Source organism: Malus sylvestris, chromosome 12 (genome assembly GCF_916048215.2).
Source record: "Malus sylvestris chromosome 12, drMalSylv7.2, whole genome shotgun sequence".
In the NCBI taxonomy this organism is placed as follows: Eukaryota; Viridiplantae; Streptophyta; class Magnoliopsida; order Rosales; family Rosaceae; genus Malus; species Malus sylvestris.
In genome coordinates, this window is record NC_062271.1 from 9,810,315 (window position 1) to 9,823,292 (window position 12,978).

The 12,978-nt window shown below is 39.6% G+C and overlaps 1 protein-coding gene across 2 annotated transcripts; it reads right to left on the reverse strand.

The window, feature by feature from the left end:
- Positions 1-614: 614 nt before the first annotated feature.
- On the reverse strand, positions 615-5,899 carry LOC126592766 (probable inactive purple acid phosphatase 16). 2 transcript variants are annotated; one of them, XM_050258549.1, is made up of 5 exons: positions 5,508-5,899; positions 4,470-4,694; positions 4,092-4,368; positions 3,689-3,857; positions 615-943 (listed from the first exon to the last, which is right to left on the reverse strand). In XM_050258549.1, exons 1-5 carry the CDS (start codon positions 5,764-5,766, stop codon positions 731-733), a joined length of 1,143 nt encoding a protein of 380 aa, XP_050114506.1. In that variant the 5' UTR covers positions 5,767-5,899; the 3' UTR covers positions 615-730. The 2 variants fall into 2 exon arrangements, with proteins under 2 accessions (XP_050114506.1, XP_050114507.1); XM_050258550.1 differs by lacking the exon at positions 615-943 and adding an exon at positions 2,791-2,920.
- Between the last annotated feature and the right edge of the window lie 7,079 nt (positions 5,900-12,978).

Genomic DNA, 12,978 nt, shown 5'->3' on the forward strand with positions numbered 1-12,978 from the left:
ATACACACACACAAAAAAGATGAATACAGTTTATATCAATGTTTTAAAAAACTAGCCTCTGGGACGCGCCTAAGGCGCCTCTGGGCGTGAAGGCTAACACCTCAGTTTTGATGGAATGGGCGAAAGGCTTCGTTGGAGACGCTGAGGCAGTGGAGGCGCACCTCAACTCTAAATAATTTTACTGAAATAAACCTGCTCTCACCATCTGTACCGGGTAAGTTCTTGAAAAGTGCTTCTGACTCCAGCTGTCTAGTGCCATAAATCTGGGGCAACATTTGACTCAGAATCGTTGGTGTATAAATTAATAAATTGTTGGTGAGAAATTACCTTTTGAATGAATGATTGATTTCTTTGTTTGTATTACATTTTGAATGATGAATTTAGATGATATTATGTTTGAATGATAAATTTAGATGATATTATCTTTTGAATGACTATGGATTTGAATGATAAATTGAGAATGGATGTTTATTTTACAAAGTATTATTTTTTTATACATTAATGTATAATATATAAATCATATATATATAAAAAAATTTAATCCCGTGAGGCTTCGCCTCACGCCTCACGCCTAGGCCGGGCTTCACCTCGGACGCCTCGCCCACACCTCACGCTTTTAATACATTGATTTATATACAAGGACATACAAATATGGTTTTCGTAAATATACATGTATTATTTTTTTTCAAGATTTTTACTCTTTCTGTTGGTAGTTGAAAGGGAATAGTTTTCAAGGACTCAAGACAACTTCACTATGTACACTACCATCCTCCATTCTTATCCAAGATTTAACAGAGAAAGGCTGCTCGGTGATTTCCACAATTCTAGCTCCTCTGTCCCAGTTTCCGTACCCACCATAACCGGTATGCCGAGCAAAACATAGCCACAGTTTTTCGTAGGGGCAACACCAGTCTAATCCATGGTTGTGTCCTACAAATATTGCCTGCAACAACCCAAAGAAAATGAATAGATCAATTTAACATAAAAGTATATCATCTGACTGTATCCTATGGTACGTTTCGCCATTCTATAAATTTTCGGTGACTTGATTCAGACAGTAATTCAAGGTGGGAACAAATAGAAACATATAGAGTATCATATAAATAAAATTTAAGGGGCAAAGCTAAGTCAAGACACAGAAAGAAACATAACATTGACTTCAGGAAGACTGCAAGAAGATTGCAAGTTTCATGCTTTTGCAATGTACGATTGTCAACTGGAAGGATCACGACTGAGTTTCTCGGAAATTCAGAATAGAAACGTACAGAACATTAACTTTAGGAATCATCAATTTGATATGCTTCTATCACTAATAACTTAATAACAAATATTCGTTTCCTAAAGGCTAAAGGAAATTGTCATAGAATTGGGAGGGGTGTGTGTGTGTGTCTGAATAGAACTATCCCAAATTGTTCCGTTGTTTTCTCATGATAGGAAAATCAATTGGTTGCTACGATAGTTGCACTGCTGCATTTTACACAATAAGCAAAGACTGTTATCATTTACATATATCAGACAAGTCGAGCAAGAAAGAGAATTCAGCGCAAGTCACTAGAGAACAGATGGATATCACCTTCTCCAGCATGCAAAAACTTATGATGAAAGTTATGGTTCGACCAAAAACGTCAGTACAAAGCAAACCATGAATCTGTAGACTCTAGAATTGCCAAGAACCAACTAGGATTTGAACAGAAAATTTAAACCTAAGCACTAATACCTTTGGATGCAAGTCGCTTGCCATGTTTTTTTCACTACCAGTGGTACACTCAGTCAATGTATCTTGGTTATCATTTGACAATGTTTGGTAGTCTGATTGTGAAATTAGAACTCTCCCTCCCTCCCATCATCTCTGAAATGGGGGTGTATTGGTTTTTATTCCTGAGCTCCATCAATTAGTTTAAAGCAACGGTTTAGTTATATTTCTTAGGAACTAATACAGATCCAGTTGATTTTCCTAAGCGATCACTCAACTAGTCCATTCCATAATGCCAATCCCCACAGGAATACATGTAGTTGACCTGTTGGATGCTACATAGGAGCATTTCAGTTGGCTGCTCCCTCTTCAGTATTCATTTTTTCTCTTTCGATATTCCTCTATTTGCAGAAGGATGTTAAGGTTGGAACATCCAACCTAAACCTCTTTTTTTGGTCAACAACAACAACAAAGCCTTTTCCCACTAAATGGGGTTGGCTATATGAATCCTAGAACGCCATTGAACTCGGTTCTGTGTCACGTCTTCCGTTAGATCCAAATACTCTACGTCTTTTCTTAGAGTCTTCCAAAATCTTCCTAGGTCTTCCTCTTACCCTTCGTCCCTTTACATCTTCTAACCGGAGCGTCAGTAGGCCTTCGTTTCACATGTCCAAACCACCGTAATCGATTTTCTCTCATCTTTCCTTCAACGAAGCATTCTCATCCAACGAAGCATTCTCATCTCCACTACACCCATTTTATGTAAGTGTTGATGCTTCACCGCCCCACCTTTTTTTTTCTGTCAATGGAAATATTTCATAAATCTGGCAAACATAGTCAAGCAAAGAGCAGGGAGGAGATACAATAAAAAAGAACGTGCTAGTGATGCCCAGTCTAGTCACTGACGACACCAACAGATCACTAACATCAACTACCTATGCCAAAAGGCAACCAAAAGAAAAGGGAAGAGGAATTACACTCCATCTTCCATTCTACAACAGATTTAAACAGGTAGACATGGCAAGCCACCTCGAGACAGAACCAACAAAAGAGAGGGAGGTGGCCTTGAGGCCCAATGGTGACAACTGACAACTCACCCTCTTGATTCCCAATGATGCTGCCACATGAGCTGCTTGATTTGCCTCACGGTGAATTCCATCACACTTGGTAAAAGATGCAGCTTTCCTCCAGATAGCTTCAACGATTGGAAAATTTCTCCAAGGGCCCCTGATTGACTTGCGAGAGATGAAATCAATCACGACTTCAAATCACTTTCCACAACCAAATTAAGAACCCTAGTATCACTCACTAAATTGAGGCCAACAAAGATTGCCTCAGCTTCCACTTCCACTTCCCCAGAGGAGGATTGGTTAAGGTGGGAATGTTCAACATCTATCAAGACACCGCCTTTGTTAAGAATAAGGAACATGGTTTAGCATCTGATTTTACTCCAATGACCACTTACGTACGAGGTTTCCAAGCCCCATGGGTATTGACTTTGAAATACGGTGGCAAGGAAGAAGCAATCTAGCTTCTTGTTTGGTACTCAAACTATAGGCTTTAGGGCCAGTGCATCTATCCAACCTAACATCTGGAATTTTTACATAACACAACTCTCATGTATGGCAAGACTTAACCAAACATGTTCATGAATTATATCAAGTCAGTAACATGGAGAATCTGTGACTAAGGTGGTTCTCACATTCAGGTATAATGTTAAAATAAGAGCATTCAACCAAATCACAACGGGTCGAGAAGCCCCTGATTTTATATATTGCAGTTGCAAAGCTTGTTTAGAAAATATTGAATTTAAAAAATCTTTATGAGCTTCTGATATTTAAGTTCATAAGACTAAACCTAGCTTATGATACGGTTAAACATTCATGTTTGTTAATATTTAATAACTTCATTATACATGTAATCTAATGATGGTGGATGTGCCCTACACGAATGCATGCCAAATTTTAACAGGGATAAGCATTTGACCTAACTCACCTTGGCAGAAGGCCTTTCAACCAAAAGTTTCATGATACCCATTTCAGCTTCTTGAGTTGCTACTCTCTCCTTGTTAATTGAACCCACACAAGGCTTGTGTATACTGAACCATGGAGCCGCCTTCTTATAAGCACGACTTGGTATATGCCAAAAGATTATCTCTGGCACCCTGCCAAATAAGGATTCTTTGATTGACAAGAAATAAGAGAAGAACAATAAATCTCGGCAAGCAGTCAGGTAAATCTCTTTCAGCACAGGCACAAAATAAAAAAAGTCGAAATTCTAAATTCTGGTATGAGATATATACTTGTACTCAGGAAAAATCTGATGCTAAGCCATGTTCCTCTTGTCAATAAGGTGAAAAAAAAAGGGATAAAATGATGTTCGTTCCACAATTTTCTACCTTGAATCAGGGTTCATCTCTAGAGCTTTCTGGCGGAACCATTCTGCTTGGGCACTGGATATAATTTCTGGGTAGGAACCACCACCAGAATCTAGGAAGTACAAAAATGCCACAGGTGACTTGGGATTGTCGGATGACAAAAGTTGGAGGACATAGTTGGATATACTAGGCCAAAGTTCTTTAGGACCATATCGAGAGTATGATAGCGTGTTACGCTCAATCTCATTTTTCATTAACCCCAGACGTTGTGTGCCCTCAAAGCGACACTCTTCTTCTCCTTCATAACAGACAGCCTTGTGTTAGACTAACTAGTATCCAAATGTTTTTCTCACTGTATTGATCAAATTAACAACATAATAGATAAAACTTCTCATCCACCTGAGCATGATGAATTGGCTACACGGCAATGAATTTCAGGAATTCCAGGGGATGAAAACCACTCAATTGGCCACACAAATGCTGCATCATCGTGGTTTCCAAACACACTCGCCCAAGGAATACCCCTAGCTCTTGTTGGAGAAACTGCCTGATCCCAGTACAAGCTTGCATTTTTAATTGCTATATTGTTGGCTGTGATGACATCTCCGAGATAGATAACGAAATCTGCAATTTACTTTTCATTCCTTAGAATCTATAACGACACAGCAACGGGAATACATAGTAAGACAGGCAGGTTTACAGGCTAGATTAAATAACAAATTTCATACTCTACCAGCTTCAAGACAACAACCAGAAATGTGAAACATAAAAAAGAACATAAATTTGGTGCAAAAAAAATGGAAAAGAACAGACCAAGATCTTGTATAATATACAATATACTTGATGATATGTATCATCAAATTCAACTTTACGAAACCTGAAAACGATAGCCCTTCGCATGTTGATTAACATTAACTTAACCTAATGAACGCCCATTCTTTAGGTTGGTTTAAACTAAACAAAGTGCCCAAAATCTAGGCCGAGATTAGGCGAATTTTGAACATTAACACTGTTTTCCAATTTCCAAAATACCAATTTCATGTCACAGGGCAACAATATGCTTAAAATTTAAGGTTAAGATTTTGATTATCAATCTCAATTAGTATGAAAAGGATCATTAGCAATCCTGGACATACTCTAATAACAATAGAGCACCAACACACACCCACAAGTTTAAATCATTTTTCTCCATGTTTTCCTGAACAAGTTTATACTAGCACTGCCCTCTACTGGAATTCCTCTCCATTTGTAAACGGCAAGTCTTAGACTCGACTTTCATAAATAACGAGTCCAACGCTAAATTATTACTGACTTATTGTGTGACTTAGCCGAACATGATACTCGATATTGTAGTCTCAAAAGAAATGGAAGCTAAATATAAAACTACATACAAAAGTCAACACATGAGAAATGAAAAGAGAAAATGGATGACTTCACCTGGGGTTTCATCGTCGAGAACGGAGGACATGACCTTGATAGACTTCACATCCTGGAGTGGACCCCAATGGGTCCACGCGTCCTCTCCGAAATGCAGGTCGGCAAACAGAGCGATCTTGAACGGTGCGGTGGACCGTAGCTGATGGCAACCTTCTTCCGCCTTAGTCGGTAGAGCGACGGCGGAGATGAGCAGAAAGTAGAAGAGTTTAGCTATCATCACTTGAGTTACACTGGGCAGCAGCCAGCAGACAGACGGCATTCCTTCACGATATGATCATAGATTCACAGTGGCTGTGGCTTTCTGGTGGGAAAATGGCGAAATTACGGAATTCTCCCTGGCTTTCTGCTTCCACCACTTGGCCCTGTGTCCAAAACTTCGTCTTTTTCATCAATTTTTCTCCGATGCTACCCAACACTGAATATAATATTATTTATAATTTTATGCTAAGCGGGTGAGAATGGACAAAATATTACAATATGCTAGCATTAATATGATTCAAATTCGTTTTTTGTAAGAATCAAACCTAATGTGGTTCACAAGGAAAAATGAATAGCATTAGACCCTAATACTAAATGGTAATTATATCATGATTGAAAATAAAAGATATGTATTGTGGAAATTAAACTTAATTATTAAGGTAATTATAGAGTTATTGGAAATATGTTTTTATGTGTGTCACAATTGCACACTAACAAAATTATTGAAAGAGTTTCAACAGAAAGACCACATTAAAATGCGTAATAAAAGTCAAACACTAAGTGGTGTAGTCATATAAGGATTTTAAAAGACTTTAGAATCCTAACGTAATCAACTACGATTTTATAAGATTTTAAAAGGGTTGTTGATGCACAAAATCAGTGAGGACTTTGGTACAACAGAAAGTGTTAAGTTTGTGACCTTCACTAGATTGCTCCGGTCACTAGTATGGATAAGTATGTAAATGGATAGAGATAGGGAAGCAAACACAAGATGTATGTGGTTCACCCAGATTGGCTACGTCCACAGAGTAGAGGAGTTTTCATTAATTATGAAGGGTTTACACAAGTACATAGGTTCAAGCCCTCCTTTAATGAGTACAAGTGAATGATTTAGTACAAATGACATTAGGAAATATTGTGAGAGAATGATCTCTATTTATAGAAGAGAGTTTCTAGTTTCATTCTGACATTGACACGTGTCGTGTTGTGATTGGCTTCTGATGTTGACATGTGCGCGCTATGATTGGCTTCTGATGTCGACACGTGTCGCGCTGTGATTGGCCTCCTGGTTAGAGGGAAACTCTTCTGGGTCCTTGACGGTATAACGTTGACCAATGCTCAATAGTTTCTGGATTGGTCAAGTATGGTACAAACAGTGCTCCCCTAAGTTCCCGAGTGAGGGAAGCTCCTCAATTGGGGACTTGCAAGATCCAAGCTATTGAGTAATCACGAAACTTCTAAGTACCGAAGTGTGGTATCATTTTCATTTGCCTTATCTGTCTCATATGTAGATGTGACATCTTCTCTAGAAGTACTTTTCCTTCATCCATGGGTGGTATCTTTAACCGATGAAGATGCACAAGGTAATGTATCAATTTCACTTGAAACTTGTAGTTTTGGGCTTAGTCAAGTGCGATACAAACCCTATAGTAGAAGTCCCCCAAGTCGCCGAGCTAGAAGATTTACTGAAGGAGATAACAGACATAGTAAGCAATCAGACTTCCAAGAAAGCAACCTGGATCGGAGGTTCGACTTCGGCTTCCGGTTGATTGTTCTCCTTCTCTTTGTGTCGTAAACAGCAACAAGGATAAGGAGAAGAAAATGGAGAAGAGATGATATGAGATACTTTTGCTTTTGAAGAAGTAACTTTCCATAGGCTTATTCTTGAACTAGGCTGGAGGGTTTTCTGGTTTCCTCTAAAGTATAAGGCCGACTAAAGAATTTGAGGGTTAAAACAAGTCCATCAAATTTAGAGTACGTTCGACCCTGATGATATGGGATACTGCTGTTGACAAAGTAGTGGATGTATCGGCACATGTTCTGTTGCGCTTGTCTCCCCATGATTCCTTGTATCCTTCTCACTTGCCCTATCTATTCCTCAAGCAGATGTGGTATTTTTTCTGGAAGCATAAGATGTTGAAGATGAATACTCGAGAGCAATGCCAAGTAAGTAATCGAGCAAGGGGTTCCAGGTAGTCAGTTCCTGACTGGAAGCTTGATTCCAAGTGCTGACTGATTGCTCTCTTTCTCCTTGTCTTGCAGGTAAGAACAAGGGCAAAGGAAAAGACAGGGAAAAAGCATGATATGGGATACTCTTGCTTTTGACCCTGATGATATGAGATACTCTTATTCTGGTGTGGCTGGTTTGCATAGGTATTATTGGGGGGAAGAAAACTGAGTATTTCGAGAGGCTTCGTTGGGAATGCCCTCTCAGATATGAGGAAGGGTTGAGCATTTTTGCAGGTCTGCCTGTCCGTGGAGGATGAAGGTCGACATATATAGGAGTCTCCCTAACAACAAGTAGTAATGCTATTCTTTTACCCTTCTTGGTCGTAGCAATGCAGTGGGAGCTGCAAGCTTCACATGTTTTAACTTTGTCAGAGCACTTTGAAAAAGTGGTATGTGGTATCTGGAAAGCTGATGTTGCGTGTGAAGATTGCAGACAAGCTTTATCCAAGGAAATCTGGCTCTCGAAGTTCGGAGAGTGATGCCTCTTCGGTTTTGAACAAGCAATCCTGTCGGGGATCTGGCTTTCGAGATTTGGAGAGCAATGCCTCTTCGATTTTTGAAAAAGCAATCCCGTTGGGAGTCTGGCTCTTGAGATTCGGAGAGCGGTGCCTCTTCGATTTTTTAGAAAGTAATCCTATTGGGAGTCTGGCTCTTTAGATTCGGAGGGCGGTGCCTCTTCAATTTTTTAGCAAGTAATAATGCTATTCCTTTACCCTTCTTAGTCATAGCAATGTAGTGGAAGCTACAAGCTTCACATGTTTTAACTTTGTCAGAGCACTTTGAAAAAGTGGTCTGTGGTATCTGGAAAGCTGATGTTGCATGTAAGATTGCAGACAAGCTTTATCCAAGGAAATCTGGCTCTCGAAGTTTGGAGAGCGGTGCCTCTTCGATTTTTGAACAAGCAATCCTGTCGAGGATCTGGCTCTCGAGATTCAGAGAACAATGCCTCTTCGATTTTTGAGAAAGTAATCTTGTTGGGAGTCTGACTCTTGAGATTCGGAGAGCAGTGTCTCTTCAATTTTTGAGAAAGTAATCCTGTTGAGAGTCTGGCTCTCGAGATTCGGAGAGTGGTTCATCTTCGATTTTTGAGCAAGCAATCTTGTTGGGAGTGTTTTCTCGAATGTAAGTAAAGGTTGGGCATTTTTGCCAGTCTACCTTGCCACGGAGCACGAAGGTTGACACACATTGGGATTTCTAGTTATCAAGCAGTGGTGCTGTTCGTTTACCCTTGTAGGTAATAGTAGGGTAGCTGGACCTTCAAAATTTATGTGCCTAAACTTTGTCAGAGATCTTTGGAAAAGTTATCTGTGGTATTCGATGAGCTGATGTTGCGTGTGGAAAGTGGTGCCTCTTCGAAATCCGGAAAGTGGTGCCTCTTCAATTTTTGAACCAACGGCCATGTTGCCCTTTTTTTTATAAGGGCACTAATTGTGTGCAAGGAGTACATTCAGAGAGTTATTGCTTGTAGGAATTTTCTCCTTACTTCAGAGATTTATTGCACCTCATTTCTCCTTCATCATTTTTGAGAATGTCTAGCCCATTCGACCATCGTTTTGACTTGAACTTTGGTGAAGAGGCAGCCATGTCTTCTCAAGACAACATATGGCGCTCATTCTTCTTATCCCCTACTGGTCATCTTACCGTTGGGGACTATGTGATGAAGAATGATATGACCGCTGCGGTAGTGGCCAGGAACCTTCGCACTCACAAAGATAATAGACTACTTTCCAAACGGTCTAATGAGTTGGTTGTTAAGGATTCTCTGACTTTCAGTGTTCAGTGTGCAGGTTCTGTGCCTAATATGGCCCAACACCTATTTGCTCGAACCCGCCAAGTTGAATCATTGGCGGCTGAAGTGATAAGTCTCAAACAGGAGATCAAAGGGCTCAAGTATGAGAATAAACAGTTGCACTGGCTCGCATATGACTATGCTACAAACATGAAGAGAAAGCTCGACCAACTGCAGGAATCTGATGGTCAGATTTTACTTGATCATCAGAGGTTTGTGGGTTTGTTCCAAAGGCATTTATTGCCTTCGTCTTCTGGGGCTACTCAAAATGATCAACCTTCGGTGTCTCCTCCCTCTGGGCTTCTGCCTAGTACTGAGACTCCGAATAATCACCCTCTAGTGCCTCTTCGTTCTGGGGCTCTGCCGACTGCTGAGACTTCTCCTGAGCAACCTTTGTGAAGGTTCCCTCTTGTTTGTTTATTTTGATTCATGTATATGTACATATTTGTAACTTATCAGAGATATCAATAAACAAGTTTTGCTTCATTTCAACATATTGTGTTAAATACACCAAGACCTTCACTAAGCTCTTTGAATTTTTTCTTTTGTTGAAGCTTGTATGTTGAAGCTTTGTGAGTGAAGTATGTAGGTTGTGGTAGTGCTCCCTTAATTTCCCGAGTGAGGAAAACTTCTCGTTTAGAGACTTGAAAAATCCAAGTCACTGAGTGGTCGTGAGACTTCCGAGTATCAAGGTGCAGTAGCATATGGTAGGAGTCCCCCAAATCTTCGGTCGAGGGAATTGACGAATGAGGCATTTCTTTTCTAAGTGGTAGCCCCAAACTCCTTCTTCATATATATTTGTTATGAAAGTTGTTAGGCCCAAAGAAGATGAGGCTTAGGCAATTTTTTTTTTCGATTTTTTTTTCGATTTTTCGAATTTTTGAATTTTCGAATTTTTGAATTTTTAAATTTTCGAATTTCCGAATATATATATTAAAGCTTTGTAGGTGAAGCTTTGGTGTTGAAGCTTTGTAGGTGAAGCTTTGGTGTTGAATCTTTGTAGGTGAAGCTTTGAGGTTGAAGCTTTGTTGGGCACCATGAATTGATTTTGCTTCACACTATCTTGATCAAGATAGTGTGAAGCTTTTGTAGGTGAAGTTTTTGTGTTGAAGCTTTGTTGGTGAAGCTTTTGTGGGTGAAGCTTTTGTGGGTGAAGCTTTTGTAGGTGAAGTTTTTGTGGGTTAAACTTTTGTGGGTCAAGCTTTTGTGGGTCAAGCTTTTGTAGGTCAAGCTTTTGTAGGTGAAGCTTTTGTAGGTGAAGCTTTTGTGGGTGAAGCTTTTGTAGGTCAAGCTTTTGTGGGTCAAGCTTTTATAGGTGAAGCTTTGGAGTTGAAGTTTTTGTGGGTGAAGCTTTGGTGTTGAAGCTTTGTAGGTGAAGCTTTGCTGTTGAAGCTTTGTAGGTGAATCTTTGAGGTTGAAGCTTTGTTGGGCACCATGAATTGATTTTGCTTCACACTATCTTGATCAAGATAGTGTGAAGCTTTTGTAGGTGAAGTTTTTATGTTGAAGCTTTTGTAGGTGAAGTTTTTGTGTTGAAGTTTTGTAGGTGAAGCTTTTGTGGGTGAAGCTTTTGTGGGTCAAGCTTTTGTAGGTGAAGATTTTGTGGGTGAAGCTTTTGTGGGTGAAGCTTTTGTGGGTCAAGCTTTTGTGGGTCAAGCTTTTATGGGTCAGGCTTTTGTAGGTGAAGCTTTTGTGGGTGAAGCTTTTGTAGGTCAAGCTTTTGTAGGTCAAGCTTTTGTGGGTCAAGCTTTTGTAGGTCAAGATTTGGAGTTGAAGCTTTTGTGTTGAAGCTTTTGTGGGTGAAGCTTTTGTGTTGAAGCTTTTGTAGGTGAAGCTTTGGAGTTGAAGCTTTGTAGGTGAAGCTTTGGAGTTGATGCTTTTGTTGGGTACCATAAATTGATTTGCTTCACACTATCTTGATCAAGATAGTGTGAAGCTTTTGAGAATTTGTAGTTGTCCTCAATTGATGAAGCTTTTGTTGGTGAAGCTTTTATGGGTGAAACTTTTGTGTTGAAGCTTTTGTAAGTGAAGCTTTGGAGTTGAAGCTTTGTAGGTGAAGCTTTGGAGTTGAAGCTTTTGTTGGGTACCATGAATTGATTATGCTTCACACGATCAAGATAGTGTGAAGCTTTTGAGAATTTGTAGTTGTCCTCTATTGATGAAGCTTTTGTTGGTGAAGCTTTTGTGTTGAAGCTTTATAGGTGAAGCTTTGGAGTTGAAGCTTTGTAGGTGAATCTTTGGAGTTGAAGCTTTTGTTGGTGAAGCTTTAAAGTTGAAGCTTTTGTTAGGTACCATGAATTGATTTTACTTCACACTATCTTGATCAAGATAGTGTGAAGTTTTTGAGAATTTGTAGTTGTCCTCCATTGATGAAGCTTTGTTGAATTTCCTTTTTCTTTTTTTTCTTTTTTTGGAAAACTAGAAATTTGAAAATGTGGGAGAGACAACATATACAAATTTTGCTTCCACAATGTTGAGCAAGAGATTGTGATGCAAGCCACACCTTGTAGTAGTCGAAGGTTTGGATGAACCATATAAATTGAATTTGCTTCGAAGGTTTGAGAATTGTAGTTGCCCTTCATTGATGAAGCTTTTGTTGGCACCATAAATTGGTTTTGCTTCACACTGTCTTGATCAAGAGTGTGTGAAGCTTTTGAGAATTGTGGTTGCCCTCCTTTGATGAAGCTCTTGTTGGCACCATAAATTGGTTTTGCTTCACACTGTCTTAATCAAGAGTGTGTGAAACTTTTGAGAATTGTGGTTGAACTCCTTTGATGAAGCTCTTGTTGGCACCATAAATTGGTTTTGCTTCACACTATCTTGAGCAAAAGTGTGAAGTTTTTGAGAATTATGGTTGCCCTCCATTGATGAAGCTCTTGTTGGCACCATAAATTGGTTTTGCTTCACACTGTCTTGATCAAGAGTGTTTGAAGCTTTTGAGAATTGTGGTTGCCCTCTATTGATGAAGCTCTTGTTGGCACCATAAATTGGTTTTGCTTCATACTGTCTTGATCAAGAGTGTGCTAAACTTTTGAGAATTGTAGTGTTTGCATTGTTATAGAGGGAAAATGTTTGAAGCAGATGCAAGAGGGCTGAATAACTTGATCTTCGTCTGCCATGCACTAAAGTTGTTGTTGGCTTGCAATAAGACTTTGTTGGTGACTATAACTCTTGTTAGGCATAAGTGCTCCCCTAGTTGAGTTGTCAAGCTTGAGGATTTTTGATTATTTGTGAATGCTAGGAGTTCACATGTACAAGTTGTACCACTCGTCTTCTGGTAAGTGGAATGAATGGTGAGTTACTTTCATCACTTGATTAGTGGTACGAAGGTGAGTTCCTTCATCACATTTCATCACATTTCATCACCTGATTGGTGGCACGAGGATGAGTTCCTTCTTCACCTGGTTGGTGGCATGAATGGCAAGTTGCCAAATGATATTAGAGTACGGGTTGTACATTTCATCACCTGGTTGG